At 38.0% G+C, this 18231-nt stretch overlaps 3 protein-coding genes across 6 annotated transcripts; all 3 read left to right on the forward strand.

The window, feature by feature from the left end:
- The first annotated feature begins 444 nt into the window (after positions 1-444).
- On the forward strand, positions 445-4221 carry LOC147868814 (UDP-xylose transporter 2-like). 2 transcript variants are annotated; one of them, XM_087323666.1, is made up of 7 exons: positions 445-653; positions 2100-2284; positions 2383-2450; positions 2695-2827; positions 2946-3107; positions 3199-3462; positions 3791-4221. In XM_087323666.1, the coding sequence occupies exons 1-7, from the start codon at positions 518-520 to the stop codon at positions 3917-3919; spliced, it is 1077 nt and encodes a 358-aa protein (XP_087179792.1). In that variant the 5' UTR covers positions 445-517; the 3' UTR covers positions 3920-4221. The 2 variants fall into 2 exon arrangements, with proteins under 2 accessions (XP_087179792.1, XP_087179799.1); XM_087323673.1 differs by having other exon boundaries at positions 448-653; positions 3788-4221.
- Positions 4222-6689: 2468 nt separating this feature from the next.
- LOC147868815 (golgin) lies at positions 6690-12353 on the forward strand. Of its 3 annotated transcripts, XM_087323685.1 has the most exons (15): positions 6699-6988; positions 7089-7122; positions 7453-7503; positions 7603-7632; positions 8437-8550; positions 8642-8728; positions 8837-9352; positions 9939-10385; positions 10644-10708; positions 10807-10903; positions 11009-11088; positions 11230-11300; positions 11383-11506; positions 11582-11712; positions 11929-12353. In XM_087323685.1, the coding sequence occupies exons 1-14, from the start codon at positions 6750-6752 to the stop codon at positions 11628-11630; spliced, it is 2004 nt and encodes a 667-aa protein (XP_087179811.1). In that variant the 5' UTR covers positions 6699-6749; the 3' UTR covers positions 11631-11712; positions 11929-12353. The 3 variants fall into 3 exon arrangements, with proteins under 3 accessions (XP_087179828.1, XP_087179820.1, XP_087179811.1); XM_087323694.1 differs by lacking the exon at positions 7603-7632 and having other exon boundaries at positions 6698-6988; XM_087323702.1 differs by lacking the exons at positions 11009-11088; positions 11582-11712; positions 11929-12353 and having other exon boundaries at positions 6690-6988.
- Positions 12354-13857: 1504 nt separating this feature from the next.
- Positions 13858-16464, forward strand: LOC147868816 (CBS domain-containing protein CBSX3, mitochondrial-like). The gene is made up of 5 exons (XM_087323724.1): positions 13858-14224; positions 15203-15284; positions 15407-15480; positions 15570-15630; positions 15887-16464. Exons 1-5 carry the CDS (start codon positions 13949-13951, stop codon positions 16027-16029), a joined length of 636 nt encoding a protein of 211 aa, XP_087179850.1. The 5' UTR covers positions 13858-13948; the 3' UTR covers positions 16030-16464.
- The last annotated feature ends 1767 nt before the right edge of the window (positions 16465-18231 follow it).

Raw genomic sequence — 18231 nt, forward strand, 5'->3', positions numbered from 1 at the left:
GATATTAATATAGTTTCCCCACGTGTGTGGAACGTTAAGGGGAAAGGCAGTCGGGTGACCGCGGTGCGGACAATGGTTTGGTCGGGAAAGTGACTGACTTTCAGTGGGATGGGCGGGCGGGCGGACAAAAGGGGGGGTGGGGGGGTTGCCGGGGGGCTTCAATGGCCGGCCGGATTTTACTAGTGTCAAAGAAAAGCGAAGAGAAAAAAAGAGAAGGAAGAAAGCGGCCGGAGGAGCGAAGAAGCCGACGAGATGCGCAGATATCTGCAGATGCAGAGCTTGTGATGGCCCCCCCCATAAACAGACAGAAAAGACAGGGACACGAGAAACGCAGAGAGAGAGAGAGCATATACATCAGAACAGAGAGGGGAGAGTGAGAGTGAGCGAGTGAGTGAGAGAGAGAGAGAGAGAGAGAACATAGACAGACAGCAGAAGGGGAGGGTATAGTGAGAGAGAGAGAGAGAGAGAGAGAGAGAGAGAGAGAGAGAGAGAGAGAGAGAGAGAGAGAGAGAGAGAGATGGCAGATAGCAGTATCAGCGGGGGTCGGCAACATCAGCTGGGAACAGTTGGAGCTCTCAGCCTCTCCGTCATCTCCTCTGTCTCCATCGTCATCTGTAACAAAGCTCTGCTCAGCTCCTTCAACTTCAACTTCGGTAAACTCCAAGAGAAGGCAGCAACCTTTCATTTCGTTTTAAACGCTTCTCCTCCCTCTTGTTTTGAAGATTGTGGGAAGGGAAACGTCCATTAGTGCATTCTTTCCTTTCGATTTGTCGTTCTCCTTTCTCTAGCTTTTAAGATCGTGGATTAGGGCTTAACATGCACTGTAGGTGGATGCACAATCTGCACTGTTTTTTTCCCATTCAGATCATGGATGAATGGTAGACGATGCAATGAAAAAGGAATTGACGGCTGAGTTTCTTCTTAGAGCTATGAAAATAAACCATTCAAACCACAGATTAAATCAGCAAAATTCGAGCTTCTGATGAGTAGTCATGAAAGTCAATCATTGAAATTCCAACTGCTGATCTCTTATCATGAGAGTTCTTCAAGCTGCTGATAGGTCATTAGAAATTTGAGCTGCCGATATGTTGTTATGTGGTTGGATCTCCAGCCATTGATGTGCTCAGATCTAATGGATTTGAAGTGCTTGTTTCCAAAAACATTGTTGCTCAATCCAGTGGATGAGATTAAGATTTTGCTGACTCTGCCCCATAATGGATCTGAACGCACAGTGTAGTATCTTTTGAATTCCACAAGTGATAGAGACATGACAATGTAAGTGATAGAGACATGCACTTAGAATACCGTTTTCCACCTAGAAAGTCAAGGAGAAGAGGTAGATAATTGAGCTATCTGAGATCCGACCGATCTACTGGAACTAGAGGTCGAATCAAAGTCTAAGACTCTGTTTCAGGTGGAACACTTACCAAGTTTTGTAGTATCATGAAAATTAATGCACAAGTCTGTTCCTTAGGACATGGAAAGTGAGTTTATGAAGCCATTTTATTAGATCAAATTGGTGGAGATGCCGAAAGCATCTTATATGATGTATAAAACTGAATGCTTTCATATTGTTTCATAACACATAATGTATTCTCAATAAAATGACTGTATGCACATTTTATTAAGCTTCATCGATTTGTCTTGCACTCTGATTTATTTCATAGAATGCATCACAAGAATCTATTAATCTTTGTACATGTATTGTGCTTAGATTCATTTTACAATATGCATCAAAAGAAGTAACTATCACCTACACACACATCTTTGCCAATGACTGGTTCATATGAATACCTCCCACCAGTTTTTGTTTCTGAATCAGTTGATTGGTAATTTTATCTGAATGTGGGAATCAGGATTCTATATGCGTATTGTCATTAGATATGTATGTTCGTTTACACATACATACATACATTGTGGCTTATTTTTTCCATCTTTGTCTACCTTTTTGATTTTGTAATTATAATATACATGGATGTTTTGCATTCTTGAAAACCTTTGCCCCTTGTGTGTTTGCCATGGGATCTGCGTTTCTTTTATTCCAGAGGCATATCTAATGGGATGGTGATGATTCTCTTGGTTTTTCTTACAATTGGCAGCAACGACACTCACAAGCTGGCATCTGGTGGTAACCTTCTGTTCTTTGCATGTTGCAAAGATGCTGAAGTTGTTTGAGCATGAACCATTTGATCCACGAACTGTGGTGGGTTTTGGAATTTTAAACGGAATCTCAATTGGATTATTAAACCTTTGTTTGGGTTTCAACTCTGTAGGTTTCTATCAGGTAAATTTCTTCTGAATATCTGGAATTTAGATGCTGTTTTTCATGGGTGCATCAAAATTTTAAGTCTTTTATACTGAGCACCAGTTTTGAATAAGCAGATGACAAAGTTAGCAATCATCCCTTGCACGGTTCTACTTGAAACATTATTTCTACTAAAAACATTCAGGTTGGTGACTTTCCAATCGCCGTAGACTTATTCTTATGTTCTTTATTGCTGCATGCATGGATGAAGTTCCATCACTTAATGACCGTATTGCTTAATCCTACAAACACATTGGTTAGCATAACAGAACTTGTCTTACTTGTCACCCCCATATGTCTAGGCTAGTTAATGTTATAAAAGTATATTCACTATCTCAGAAGATGAAGCTCAGTTTTGTATTTTTATTTATTGAATTTGTTTTTTGTAGCCGGAAAATCCAGGCATCACTCTTCATTCTTCTCCTTGGGGTAGGGATTGCTACAGTCACAGATCTGCAGCTCAATTTTCTGGGTTCCATTCTGTCTATTCTGGCAATTGTCACAACATGCATTGCACAAATCGTATCCTTTGATAACTGAACAATGGTTTTTTGCGTTTCTTAATTATGTCTCTTAGGTGTAGTTTTTTGCTATATGATTACAAGTTGAAAGTAAAGTACTTAACACTGTACACTATTAGATGACTAATACAATTCAGAAGAGATTTAAAGTATCATCTACCCAACTTCTTTACCAATCTTGCCCATATCAAGCCGGAATTTTGCTTCTATCAGGACCTTTTCTAGATGGCTTTTTGACAGAGAAAAATGTCTTTGCTTTTGATTACAACCCTCAAGTTCTGGTAACAAATTCTCTTCCGATTTGGATGCATACATTGCATTTTATCAGTTTTGAAATATACTAACTTTACACTCTGGCCAATTCTTATGCAGTTTTTCATCATCCTCTCCTGTTTAATATCAGTCTCGGTTAACTTCAGTACATTCCTTGTCATTGGGAAGACCTCTCCTGTGACATACCAAGTCCTAGGACATCTAAAAACATGCCTTGTTTTGGCATTCGGATACATACTTCTGAAGAACCCCTTCAGCTGGCAAAATGTGTTCGGCATTGGTGTTGCTGTAGTTGGCATGGGCGTTTACTCTTATGTATCTGTCAAAGAAAGTCAGCAAAAAGCCATCGAAGAACTGCTGCAGGTAACAACAACCAATATTTCCTCTTCGGTGTCTCTAGTGTTTGGCAAATGTTCTCTTTATTAATGGTCTGAATGTTTTCTTCATGCATGGCATAATAGGATACTGAAAGAAAATAAAACAAAATGCTATGCATGTAGTATAGGGATTTGTGAGCAAGATTACCATAAAGTTAGAGGAAATTTGCTGGGAATTTAGATGTTTCTGTCAGAATATAAAAAAATTCAGATTATGAATAAATCTTCAAGATGCAAATCCAAGTGTTCAACAGGTTTTTTAATGGTATCTTATTATGAGAGCTTTTGTGGTTTGTGATATGTCTTTCCAGAAGGTGGATGAGAGAGATCTGGAAGCTCTGATCAAAGATGATGTGAAGGCCCGTAAGGGGGATGAATCGGGCGAGGATTCACCTCTGTGGAGCAGCATCACACCAAAGCCATCAAAAGATCTTGACGCATGATCAGAAACAATTAGGTTGTGAGGGAGGATTTGTTTTTTTCTATAGCCGAAGGCTTTTCATCAGTATATGGAAGGGGTGTACCAAACACACACACACAATATATATATGTGTGAGGGAGAAGAAGAATATGCTGCTCTTGCAGCTGCCATTAAATATGTTGAGAGGAATCAATCCATCCACTTCTGAGTTTTACATTTGGGAAGTAATTTAGCAATGATATAACATATATTGCCAGAATAAGCTCCTGCTATTCGTTGTAAAATGGGAGTAGTTAGAATATTATCCAGTATTTTTCTTTGCAACTGTATTGTCTCATTTTTATCCACCGGGATCTCAAAATCGTCACCATTGTGGTGGCATATAACTAGGGGAAACGCATGACCCTGAATTTGAAATAGAAGGCGTTGTACGTGGAGCCATAAAATGTTCTAAAAGCTAGCATTTTGGAAGGCATGTTCCAATATTATCATAATGATTCTCATGTGATTAGGAGAGATCAAATTGTCAAACTTTGGAATTAAAGAACATTAGAGAGACTCGTCTCTATTTGAGGATAGACTAATTGAATGGAAGGTGACACACATGAAGCCATACATTCATGTGAAAATGAAAGCATTTCAAGATACATGCTCCAACATATGGTGCTTGAGTGATTAGGAGAAATCAAATTATAGCACGATCAAATAAGAGAACATAAATAGAGAGAATCATCTCTATTTGAGGATAGACTAGGTATGCATACTTTTGATCTTTGTTGATGGGCAATTTTAGCACCAATAGGAAGGGACACACATCAAAGAGGTGCTGTCAAGTTAAAGGTGACTCACTCCTAAACGTGAATATGATGATCTATGAAGCTAATTCAAGACCTTCTAAACAGACCATAATGATACATATCATGTGGATATGGAGAACGTGGGTACCTCATGACATATCATTAATGAAAAGCATTAGGGAAACTTCGCTCAACAATTAGTTACATAAAGGTCACGGTATTTAGGGTTGAGTCTCCTAACATGCATTGGTTGCAAGAACATACATTCTAAATAATTATTAAGGTTGTTAAATAAGACTAGATTACAAAATACGTTTGCGTTCATAAAACAACAATATGCAATTAATTGAACAAAAAAAGAACGTTCTCAATCATGTTGATGATGACATGCACTTGGGTAGTACAACAAACAAAATAACTAACATGGCTAAATGTTGTAGTAACTCTACAGAGAGGACATAGATGATAGTAATGGTGTGGAAAACTAAGCAATAGATTGGCAAAGGTTCCACATTTCACAATCTTTTGTAGACAAACTCTTGACATCAACATGTACATCGACTTCTAGCAAGAGAGGAGTCCCATCGACCCCTTTTTGCATTAAGAAAGTATGTTGTTCTTTGGAAGACTTTGCACATATCTTGACTTTTCTCTACTTTATCTATCTATGGGGTCGGCCAAAGATCAATATAAAAACGACAATGATAATAATAATGGACATCTATCTCCCTTGGTGGGGCTTATCTATTTGAAATTGGTGGTAAGACTTTTGCACATTAGACCTTGACTTTTGTTGAACGGCCTCCCACTTGTGAGTTGCTCATCACCAACATGAACAATGTATTTGCCGACACCACTACTCCTATTTCATGATGGTCACCACTAGGTATCCATCAGCTTATAGATCAAAGAACGACCACATGCATAGGATGATGCAATTAGATATAGAGGTGTGATGTTTGCTTGTGATGTGAAGATCATAAGACAATAAGACGCTAATGGCATGTCAATTAGCCACTAAAGACTATTTCTTAGTAGTTAATTGCCCCCTCCCTAAGCCATAGGCCTTAACACTTCCTTCGATGAGCCCATAGCCCATAAGACACTAATGTAGATTGAATGATCAATGGCACAACTTCCTTCAAATGATGTGCACGCCAAGTTCAAATTTCTTATTTGGCACGTCACTCCATCAAAGTGGGCAATTTCAAACATCTTAGTTTTGGTGTCAAGAATTTTCAAAATTGCCATTCCCCAAATAATGTGGTGGAAAATAATGTAATCAGTTTTTACTACATCATCGTCAATTTTGACTTGGAGATGATCACCCGCATTTCATGTACTTTTGTCTCCCCCCCTCTCCCCTCAACGGGGAAGGGGGATTCACGTTTCTTCTATTTTGCTTTTGATTATTTGATCATTTTCTCAACTCTTCATTAGCCTCCATCTTGGCATCTTCTATTGCTCTATCAACTCTTATCTAGAAGCATTAATACTCCTTTTACATGCCATGCTTTGTTTCAGGATCATACTTTCTACAAAAGGTTGGGAGATCCTCATCATTAATTGTGGGTTTGTCATCTTTCGTTGATGCACAAAAACTTGGGGCAACTCTTTCCTCTTGGCTTTTAAATACAAAGATGCCTCCAGCTAGATCTCGAAGAGTTTCTTTTCTTTCCCTCTAATAATGCCCATGCATTTTGGCTATTTCCACACAAGCCACTATTGCTCAGACTCGTATGTAAGGTGGCATTGAGCCATTCACATTGTTATGGCCGATCGCTCATTTACGTTTTTTGTTCTCAAATCGATGATATCTGCTATTTGAGCACATACATACACACACATACAAACATATAGACATACACATACATACATACATACATACATACATCAAAGGGTATTTCGGGAAATAAAGAAAATTCAAGGGCGGGTAGGCAGGCATGGAGCAGGGCATGTACAGAGAGAGAGAGAGAGAGAGAGAGCTCGATTGCGGGAGCTGCCCTGCCACTGCCAGACTGAGACCAATGAAGAGCCCCCTTCCTCTCTGATTCTATGGATGATGATGTTCAGATGGGCAAATCCTCTGACGAAGTCCTGCTAACTCCTCCTCCTCCACCGAGGAAGAAGAGGAGGAAGAGAAGGTGTGCTCTCGTTGAGCGAGCTCATTCGCCAGAACAACTGCAAACTCCATTTTGCTTTCAGCCTACCTGCCTTCGTGCTGCCGTATGTGTCTACTCCAGGATACGAACAAAGAAGAGCCCCGTCCCTCTCTCTCCTTCAATGGCGCAGAGGTACTCACCAAACCTTCACTTCCATCCATTTTTAAACCCTGATTCTCATTCATTCTTCATCAGTTTCAGTTATTCTTATTGTTTCTCTCCCTTCATGCAGATGCATCCTCGGTCATATGCGTTTCGTTTTGGAGGTAGACTTATATATAAAGAGAGAGAGAGAGAGTGTGTGTGTGTGTGTGTGTGTGTGTGTGTGCGTGTGCGCGTGTTTGTTCAATGATCTCTATTTTGCCATAACGTTAATTGCTTAGTATTTCTTACACACACCTATGCCATTTCTGTGTTTTTTTTCCACATATTCATATGATCTGGCATGGATCTTTGTGTGAGAGTGTTGAATTTCTTCGTTGGTGTCAGCAATTTGTATTGATAACCAGTGTTTTAACTGATTAACTCTTCCACTTATTTGGGCGTGTTTCTGAAATGCACTTAAAATGAAATTGCACATGTTTTGAAAAATACAGAAGGATGGTGAATATTTGCAAGGCCGGACTATGCTCTCAGCCTTGTCAAAGGTAAATAATGTAAACAAGAAATTTTTTTGCCCATTGATTTTATATCTTTATTTGATAGAATATGCCTGTGCTGAAATCTATAAGATACTTGGTGACCAGATTCAAAGAGAGTTGGACACATCAGCTTTTGTGAGTACTTTTCTTTTCTTTGTCTATCATTTAAATGACAATATTGATATGACCCGATTGTGCACGTTTACTGTTCTTTCTTTAGGTTTTTTTTTCTCAATCTCCTATAAAAGAGAGAGCTTGGAATTTTGTGTGAGAGAGTATTAATGTCCACAAAGACCGAATATCATCTATTGGACAGGGCCGAGTCCATGATGAATAAGGAAGTTGGATTCTCTCAATTTTATGACTTCAGTGCAAAGGTTTAAACCAATCTAACAGCCAGAGAGAAAGATTTAACGTGTCTAAAAGTTCAAAATAAATTATGAAACCAGCCAATACACGATTATAAGCGAGAGTATCTGGAACGAAATAAAATGCTTAAGCCATCTAAACATTTGAAGTATCTCACTGAAATTTCTGCATTGATGTTACAAGAGTCACGGTCATTGGAAGGGCAATGTGTATTAATCACCAGTTTTTGTCATTTTCTTTTGATTCACCTTCTTCTGTAGGTCGATAAACCCTTACATGCTATAGCATGTGCCTGAGCGTTTCTTTCTGCTTCTTCCAAAGTTGCTGTCATCATTTCCTTTTCAAATATAAGCTTAATGAAGCAATAAATCCTAGAGTTAACGGACAAATATTTCCTTTCAAAATAAAGAAACAAATAATGTTAAGGAAGAGGGGAACCGATTCATATGTGATTGATAGCAATGGTGAATGCTGATATTTGTTTTGTTACCTTTAAGGAAATTGATTCATTGAAGTTTTATGTTATTTTTCTTATATGATTCATTTCCTTATAATTCTTCTCCACATCAGTTACAATCTGAACACGTACATAACAAGTCTGAAGTTGAAGATGATGATTGTTCACTTGGCAAAGTTGAAGCAAGGCCATGTATGAACGATATTAAGGGACTCTCTTCTCTTCTGGTATTGAATGGCCATTTTCACTCATGCAATCCTTTTAAAGAAAATTGATCATTTTCTTCTGTTTAGCTCTACTGCTTTTATGGATCTACAGGTTTTCCTTCTTGGGTCCTCCAACCGCTTCACTTGTCATTCAGCTGCAAAAACGTTGCTGATCCTGCTTCGATATTTAGATGAAGTGGTTGGGGTTTTACTATGTTTTTGCAGTGGTAAATTAGATTTAAAAAGTTTTCAAATAATTAGAGCTTCAACATTATCTAAAGTACGATAAACTGTATTATTGCTGCAGCCTCTTTTCTGGATATCTGCCATCCAAGAAATATGGAATTCTTTGAGGGCGTGGTTTTGTGATGATGAAAATGCTTTTGGGGGAAAGCTATCAGAAAAAAGAGGCTCTAGTGAACTTAAACACCCAACACAACAAAAAAACTGGAATTTTATCACATGTGTATTACAACTGCTACATGACATATTTAGAAACTGTAAGTGTGATGGGGGATCAAAACTGATAACTTTCCTTACCACATTCGAGATCTGTATCCGGGAATTTGTGGTGAATTTTAGCAGATACTTCCTTAAAAGAAATAGGAAGGTCAGAGATAAAGAAGGAGACTTGGCGTTAGCGGCTTTGTTGCGCTTTTTGTGCTCAATCACCCATGCCATGGGTATACATTCTGATTTGATCAAGTCAAAAATTCGAGATGGGATATTGGAACCCATAAAGGAGTTTGCCACTGCCATTTCAAAACATTGTCTTGATGTCTACAAGAGTTCCCTTTCCTGTTACTTGCAGCACAAGTTTCTGGTAATTAAACTCTTCTTTTTTGACGTAAAGGAAGTATTATCATGTAAAAGATGCTTGTTGTCTGATATGCTGATATTCTTTATGTGATGTACTCAATCAATACAAGCACTTGGGATTTAATTGCCTTGTGATCTTGTAATCTGGATGGTTTTTCTCCAAGTAGGTTGTTTTTCTCCAATTTAACTTGAAGAAATCTAAGCATATATAGGGGAAGTCATTACATGTTATTATGCTGGAATTTGTTGTATATGAGATATGTTTAAAGATATCAGTCTCCCTAAGCTCAGCTCCCATAAGACAAACTTGTTGCAAATGCCCATACAGGAGCGTTAGCTCTTCGATCTTAAAAATAAATGTATATTGTTTTCTGAGCTATGCTTTTTTTCCTTTATTATGATTAAGAATTTAGCTCGTGGTTATGAGAGTAGAGGAGCCATACAAAAGATAATAGAGAGATACCAAACATATAAGTTGACAAAATACTTTGTATGTGTGCATGTGTATCCAATTGTTTTTCCTTCTTGGGAATGTACACGTAAATCATGCAAATCAGATTGCCTCATGAACCATTGTTTCATAATTTCAGATGCTGCTCTTTAGACTGTGTGAATGGCTCAAAGAAAATCCTTCTCTGGGAAGAGTATGCATAAACATTTTGGAACCACATCTTGATGTGCTATGTGGATCATTGTTTTTGAGAAAACCACAAACTACAGACTCTCTAAAGAGGTCCCCATTTGCAAAGTGCATGATTGATGGGGAGAAAACAGAGGGCACGACTTCTTCATCCAGCCACCCTGGAAAGTATGCAGTTTTTCTCATTTTTAAGGTGGTGGTGTCTTTGAAAATAGCTTCAGGTACTGATGATTTGGGAATTGAAGCAAATACTGGGCATCCCGTTGATTGGTGGGAACAATGGCTTGTCTGCTGGCTAGCATCACAGACAGATTTAATCGGTGATGTATTGAATGCTGATCTTTTTGAGGTGGCCGATTCATTTGCCTTCTCATTCTTAGAGATCTTTGTTGATGAGGTGAGAGTATTTTCCTGGATTCATAATCCTTCACTATTTTTGTTGCATGAGGTGAGGCTACTTTATCAGAATGTGGATTAATTACAATCAGTGCTAAAGACATCTCGAAGCTATACTTTTTTTTCTCTATATTCTGTGATAATCATCAATTTTAATGCTCAAGACACAGTGAAGTAATGAGACAGTTGTCCACGGCACACTATCAGTGATTAATGACTCTATGGAGAACCATTTTAAGAATGGGAATCGTCATTCCAGGACACATTGTTGCTGAATGTGCTTCTGCTTTTACTGGATATAGATGCACTACAAATTTTACAAAGGTGAGCCCAATCTGAGATAACCAATAAATTTTAAGAATTAATATTTAGGAGCAATTAATGGTATCAACAGACATTATTGGGACCTCTTGTTTTCACAGAGGAATTTCTGTTGGTGATGAGCCCTTACAAGATTCACGGAAGTTGGTTGTTGAAATTCTCAAGCCAGCTCGTGTGTTTGCTGTATTCATATCCCTGGTAATGCATCTGGTTTAGAATGTCTGGAATGCACAAACTGTAATTTCTATTTAATTATCCTTGTTTTCCTTGTTTCTGGTAATGCTTACTGAATAAGGGTTGCAGATCCACTATGACCACTCAGTTATTCTTGATTTCCTTATTTCGAATAATACCAGTGTTTGCTGCCTCCAGTATCTCCTAAGGTATATCTAGTCGTATTGGTCTCTAGAGAATGTTCCATCACTCTTACACAAAAGTAATGGAAGCTCTCTAGACTAGCAAATGACATTATATGGAGCTGTTATAGATATGTTTGAATATATATTTCTGTTATGATCAAATAGGTCTGTTCGGATCGTGAATAATACATGGCCAGAACTGGTGGCTTTGTCACATACATGTTTTATGAGAAATGGTAACGTGTCTTTTATTGAAAATACATAATAAGATCGTAGGATGCAATAACTGTGTATGTTTCTAACGTTGTCTATTTACAGATGGTGCCCGTTATAGTGTAGATGTTGAGGAAGTTGCCAATTGTGTAATGGCTCTAAAGCATACGATTGAGGGGCTGAATTCCAAGAATGCCTTCCCATACAATCCATCACCACTTCTGAAGCGGTATGGATTTGATGCACCGTGTTAATGTTCTGCCAGAGTTGTCTCAGAGAGGTTAAATTGATGCAAATCTTGCAGATTGAACTCATTTGAACAGCTGTGGCTCCAAAGCAAGACAAATCACTGACAAGCAAATTGGCAACTTCAATCTGTGTGAAAGGTCTGTGAGACATTCACAGAGATTCCTCGGCTCTCCCTTCAGGCAGGTTCTGACATTGAGAAAATCTTCTATAAAGATGGTCGCTTATTACATTGATAAGAATATGCAAGTTTTAAGGCTATATCTTTTCTAATTTAAGATATCAATTTTAGAAATTCTTCTCCAAAAATGGTTATTATTACATTGATATGAATATGCAAGCTATAAGTTATATCTTTCCTAACATAGGGTTGAAATAAACTTATCGATGTTTATGCAGCTCAACAAGTAAAGAGTCAAATATTAGGTGCTTGCACTGTGGAGATCTTTGTACAGTCTAATGGCATTACGTGCATGTCCATTGGGCGAGAATTACATGAGAGTATTGTGGTGATCATGTATGATTTATTGAGATATTGAGTCAGTTGAGGACTTATCCAATCATGCTGCCAAAAGTTTAGTTGGATTCATGATTTGTACTTCAAAGGACAAATTATGATGTCCTTAAAAGTGTAAAGAGTTCTGAACTACGATGTTAAAAGAGTATTTTCAAGGATGACATAAAAATTCGGAACTGCTTCACGCCCACAGCCTGAAATTTTCTTTTCTTAATTGAATTGATTCATGAATTATGATATGAACCTTCTCTTCAGGAAGGCCGTACAATTTGGTGCACAAAAGTTACGCACAATTATACCGTTATTTATATGTACCACCGTGTGCCCTTTTTGAAAGTTCCTTGCGTCTTCCTTGAATGATGTTCTGGTTTAGCTTGTATTTAGCTACGCAAAGAAATTTGTTATTTTCGATGACTCCATTGACTCTGACGATAGGGCAATATGTATGTACAAATCTAAGTTGTGACATGAAAATTCCAACAAGTGTATAGCCTTGGTTGTAAAATATGGTTATTCGTGTATGAATGATTCTTCACACTTATATGATGAAACAATAAATTGATTCAAGTGAAAGAACGTCAAATTTTTATTGCACGCACAAGCAATGGGGGTGTGTGGGGAACATCAATGTAGAAATCACATTTGATGCATTATTTTGCTAGCTTAGTTAAGGAGGGTTGTTAATTACACATTTTGCAATTAGATTAGAATGCTTACCTAAGTTGCTTCTTGTTTATGCAACCTTAGTAGATTGAACTAATCACTGATATCTCAATAAAATATTTCAATAGGATGCATTCAATTGCTAACTACTAGCAGTTATTATTGATTAAGTGATAAAAAAGGAAAATCTTTAATATCATAGTAAAGTCAGCCATCTAGCTATTCTTATCAAAGTGTAGGAGAAAAGGAGATAAAACCATTAGTGGCTAAGATTACTTACCTAAGAAAATTCGGGAAATACACCAAGGGTATAGATGATATCATGACAATATTTATTACCCATATGGTTTGTTGCAACTTGCAGGTTGCAACTTGCCATACCACTTTCCATTATCTATACATCGCCCACGATATTTGAGCAAGCAAAAACTAGCTTCCTTTTTCTCACACAATATTTACCACAGAAAAGTATCTACAAGATCACACTGCATTATTGCACTTGCGCGAACAAGTAGCGACTAGCTTTATTCCGAGCAATGCATTCCCTCCCTGAAAACATAATTTTTTTACGAATGGAAGCCCTCGATCAAGCTCATTCAACGGGGGGCCCGATAACTATCACGTTGAGTTCTGCGTCTCGGCACAGAGGTTTTAAGAGGTGAAAGAGAGGTTTTAATTGATAATAAGGGAAGTGTGGGGCAGGGGAGGGTGGGTCTCAGTCTGTCTGTCAGTCTGTCAGTGTCTGTCTAGTCAGCCAAAATCCGAATGAAGTGAATGAACGAATGCATGAATGGATAAGGCAGATGCCAGAGACAGAGGCAGGAAAATGGGAAGACATCAAAAAGAGGAAAGATATATAATAGTTTCTTTGCAGTCCTCCTCCTCCTCCTCCTCCTCCTTTATTGAGCATCCAATCCAATCCAATCCAATCCAATCCAATCCATACATACATATATAAATCCAAAGTCTTCGTTTTGATGCACACAGAGCAGTCTCAGACACCCTTCATCTGATACAAATCTCGTTGTTCAGAGAACGATCCGTTTGGGGGAAGGAAAGTAAAGTAAGGATTCGTTGGGTTCTTCTCCTCCTCCTGTTTTTTTTTTTCTTTATTCTCTTTCCTTCTTCTTCTTTTTTTTGCACAGTTCATCATCATTTTCCATCTAATCTTCTAATTTGTCTCCCCAACTCTTCTCCTTCTTCCCATCTGCAGCAGCAGGAAAATTCAAGAAGGATCGAACAAAGATGCTAGGATTTGCGAGATCACTTTCTGTGAAAGCAAAGGCTATCTCTGCCTCATCTGGTGTTGGCCGCACTCTTCTCCCTTCGTTGTCTTCTTCTGTTAATCTTCCTCTTCAGCACAGGAGATGGGAATCGACTAAGTCTGAGAAGCTGGTTTTTGAAGAGAATGGATTCGAGAGTACCACCATTGCTGACATTCTGAAAGCAAAAGGAGAAAAAGCAGATGGATCTTGGCTTTTCTGTAAAACAGATGACACCGTCTACGATGCTGTTAAACATGTAAGCTTAGATCCTAATTTCTATGGTTTTCCCATGGCTAAAGTCTGTCTTTTCTTTGTTTTCCATCTTAATTCTTGCATCATTTGCTGAATCCAGCAGCAAAGCTATGATCAGATATCAGTGGAAATAACTTTCATTATGCACAACTAATGGAATCCATCCACAAGTTCACGTATAAAGATTTGTGAAATTGATTTCATTTGGTTTTACACATTTAAGTGGTACTAATTTCCTTCAAGAATTTATCTGACCGGTTTTGAATCAGTAGTTGGGTTTTCATTTCCAGTTATGCACGTTAAGTGATCTTATGGTTTTGCCTCCATTCTTTGTTTTTTTTTTTAAACTGCACACTAGTTGAATCCATGGAAAACGTTATGCAAAGAGCAGTAAATTGGCTTTCATTTATTTTCTTTCATGAAGAATGCAATCACTTTCAAATATTTAATTATTTTGATATGGAAACACTAGCCATAATTCAGTTTAAATGATTTCTTCTGACTCATCTTTGTGTTTATCTTCATTCTTTGTTTGTTTGTTTGAATCCATGGAATCATTTACACGAAGATCTGTGGAATCTCTGTGATTGGATCTCATTCATTAGGCAGTTTGAATCACCTTCTAGATTTGGATGATTTTGATAATGAAATTATTTTATTATGTGTTTCATTTGCAATTGCTTATTTTTTTAGTGCGCTATCTTCAAATTGAATCAAGGGTTCCTTGGTTTATAAAGTGCAATGATTGTCTTTGCTCTAGGTTGCAAAATAGATGTTTTGTGAAATCATTGGACGTTTAAGCTGTAGATGTGTTTCATTTGCAAATGTTTACTTTATTTGATCTATCTTCAAGACTGAAGCTGGACTTGCTTGCCAAGTTAAAACATTATGCTTTCATGGTTTATGTGTTTCGAAGTTCAAACGTGTAATGTGCTCGTCTGTGCTTGAGGATAAAGGAATATGTGTATCAAATGATTTTCAGATGACGCAACATAATGTAGGGGCTCTTTTGGTTGTAAAGCCATCAGAGAAGGACTCCATTGCTGGAATTGTTACCGAAAGAGGTAAGATTGCTGTTTTTGGCTGTGTATCCTATCCTAAATGGATAGAGCTTATGCATCTGTTATGTATTTCTTACTATATTCATTTTTGCCGGTGATATTATTCATTGTTGATGGTGAGATAGATTATTTGCGGAAGATGATTGTGCAAGGAAGATCGTCCAAAACCACCAAAGTTGGGGATATCATGACAGAAGAGGTATATCAGCTACTGGGAACTAAAAGATAACTTATCATAGGTCTAATCCTGGATTTTCATTACTTTGGAATCGTGACTTCTATCTACAGAACAAACTTATCACCGTGACCCCTGAGACTAGAGTTCTTCAAGCGATGCAGATTATGACAGGTATACACATTATTTGGCAAATGAATTTGTTTTATGATTGCGGCCTCCATTTTTGAAGTTATTAAATTGTAAATGTTTCTTCAATCCTCAATATGAAAACAACACAAGAATACAACTGTTTTTTTCATGTAATGAATACATTATTTCTTCTTACTCAATGTAGACCTTTTGCAGTATATCTTTCTTTCTTGTCATGTTCTACATTTATACCTTTTTCTAATTTTCTTTGTTGTCATTTATGTGTCTTTTGTAACAGAAAAAAGAATCAGGCACATACCTGTAGTGGAAGGGAAGAAGATGAAGGGTATGGTTTCAATTGGAGATATTGTTCGAGCTGTTGTGGACGAGCACCGCGAGGAAGTGAAACGCCTCAGTAATTATATACAGGGTGGTTACTGAATACAGAAAAGAAACAAGGTTATTTAAACCCACCACAATTAATAATAAAAGGCACCTGGTATATATTGTGCATCATGATCACCTGGGTCTAGAGCAAAGGAAAAATCAGGGAGGGAGTCCATCCCATCAGCATTTCAAGTTCCTCTTTTGAATTTTAGCCCAATTTACTCTGAATGATTAATAAGCTGCCACAGACTTGTGGAACTCTCTTGTAAATATCTAACTTCCCTCTATAGTAGGTTGTGATTATAAATTATATACAAGCCAAACATGGGTTTCTTGTGGTGAAGTGAGTATAGACATATATCTTGATACATGTTGAGGTGAATTGCTTCGGCATTTTGCAACTTCACACATGACATAGCCAGTCATCTGTATTATCACCCGCATCTCTTTGGCCTGCATTTCTTTTCTTACGTATGAACCTGTAGTTGTTTTTCTTGCTTCTTTGTGTTTGCTTACAATTTTGTTCAAATGTTTTATATCAATCATGTATATATTTTGAAACTTTTGAGACAGCATCGGTCAATATGATTCATCAATACGATATGCAAATTACTTTTATTGCAAATCAATTTTGCTTTTATTGGGGTTTCCAGATCCCAATATGAAGTGCAATACCAATGAATGCATGCATTAAAGGACAAAACAGATTGAAAGTAAACCCGTAGTCAGCTACCAGATTCTAGATATTAATTCATGTAAATGTCATCATGATGTAAACCCTGCGTTCCTCATTTTCCAGACATTGCTTGCAGATAAATATTTTTACTTCGGTTCAATTGTTCTTCACTGCACCATTGGAGAACCATCCCAATTGTGCAAATTACCTAAATGGCATCAGGTTATTGAACTGCAGATCTGATTCATGATGGAGGAAATGTGATTAGCACTCAGAGTAGGGGTCATTGTTGCTTCCTTCACGATCAGTTAGAGATGGATGTAGTTAGCGGCCATTGTTGGTGATCTTAAAAATTTTACAGGGGTTTTTGAATTAGAACTTACCTGAAGCTATTCCTGACCTCGCACATTCATGCGTTATCTCATTCTTTGAAGAAAAAAATAATCGAGACTACGTATGAGAGGGCTAGATGCTGTGAGATAACATGCATTTGAATGACCATAACAATTAATCGATAAGGCCATAGATGTAGACTTTGTTCTTGGATGATAGATATAGGCCTATTTATTGCACCCTCATCCTCACTTGGATGGTCCTCAAATCCACAAGTTTTAACCTAAAATTGTTGCTTGAGATGACAATGTCACCTTTGTGTTCAGGTTCATTGAACAATGAAACAAGAAGAGCACTAAAGCATGTGGCCAAGAATTAGGGATTTGGGGTAGAATGGAGAGCATGTTGAGTGCATGACCATTCTCTGGATCCCTCTTGAGCAATATAGTGAACATGACAAACACTAAGACAATTCAGTCACATACCTTCAAGGGTTTACCTTTCCATAAGATCATCACTACTATATTGCGATCAACAAGGTTTGTCGTATTGTCATGTTGCTTGAATATATGCCTTGTTTTATGAAAATGAAGGAAAGGCGAATATATTGTTCACATCCATGCAAAACGGAACACGATCCATCGAACAAGGTGACACCCATAGGATGATCAAGCTTGAAAGAGAAACAAGGAGAACTTCCCTGGTTTTTTCGGTGTTTCATCATGTTGGCTAAATTCTCATCCTTCATCCGCCGTGGGTTCTTCGTTGAGGGTTAGGCACCAATACATCCTTCATCCATACAATTCATCGTTTTATCGTACATCATGCCATGCAAATCTATGTAGCATGTAATTTTGTGGAAAGCTCACAAGAAGTTTGAAGGGGAGAAAGAGCCAAAACTTGTGGTCATGACAAATGCGATGACCACCCCGAGGTGTGAAAAGCAGTGGGTCAGGGATGGTCAAAATCCATGGACAAACTCTTGGATGGTTAAGAAAACCAAACACGAGGGCAGGGATGAGCGCCCAAAAGCTGATGAAGGGGCACGTGCACGGGCATGGTCACGGTCACGGTCACGGTCACGGTCATGGACACGGACACAGACACGGGCACGGGCATGGGCATGGACAAATAAGGTGTGTGTCTTAGGTGGTGGGCATAAAAGTACAGAAATGGTCACTCACTACTCTGTCAAGCAGGACATTTTGGATAGACTGATCGATAGATCATTCGTTGAAGGCTCTGTA

This window comes from Azolla caroliniana, unplaced genomic scaffold (assembly GCF_043228905.1).
Source record: "Azolla caroliniana isolate FFs.n. ecotype wild unplaced genomic scaffold, voAzoCaro1.0.p SCAF_1, whole genome shotgun sequence".
NCBI lineage: Eukaryota > Viridiplantae > Streptophyta > Polypodiopsida > Salviniales > Salviniaceae > Azolla > Azolla caroliniana.

What these genes read in the sequence shown, in the direction of transcription:
- LOC147868815 (XM_087323685.1), top strand. Translation starts at nt 6,750, where the DNA reads ATGGATGATGATGTTCAGATGGGCAAATCCTCTGACGAAGTCCTGCTA. An exon ending in TCTCCTTCAATGGCGCAGAG is followed by an intron (nt 6,989 to 7,088) that starts GTACTCACCAAA and finishes CCCTTCATGCAG; the next exon opens with ATGCATCCTCGGTCATATGC. An exon ending in GCACTACAAATTTTACAAAG is followed by an intron (nt 10,709 to 10,806) that starts GTGAGCCCAATC and finishes TTGTTTTCACAG; the next exon opens with AGGAATTTCTGTTGGTGATG.
- LOC147868814 (XM_087323673.1), top strand. Translation starts at nt 518, where the DNA reads ATGGCAGATAGCAGTATCAGCGGGGGTCGGCAACATCAGCTGGGAACA. An exon ending in TTTCTACTAAAAACATTCAG is followed by an intron (nt 2,451 to 2,694) that starts GTTGGTGACTTT and finishes TGTTTTTTGTAG; the next exon opens with CCGGAAAATCCAGGCATCAC. An exon ending in CAACATGCATTGCACAAATC is followed by an intron (nt 2,828 to 2,945) that starts GTATCCTTTGAT and finishes GTACACTATTAG; the next exon opens with ATGACTAATACAATTCAGAA.
- LOC147868816 (XM_087323724.1), top strand. Translation starts at nt 13,949, where the DNA reads ATGCTAGGATTTGCGAGATCACTTTCTGTGAAAGCAAAGGCTATCTCT. An exon ending in TCTACGATGCTGTTAAACAT is followed by an intron (nt 14,225 to 15,202) that starts GTAAGCTTAGAT and finishes AATGATTTTCAG; the next exon opens with ATGACGCAACATAATGTAGG. An exon ending in GGGATATCATGACAGAAGAG is followed by an intron (nt 15,481 to 15,569) that starts GTATATCAGCTA and finishes TTCTATCTACAG; the next exon opens with AACAAACTTATCACCGTGAC.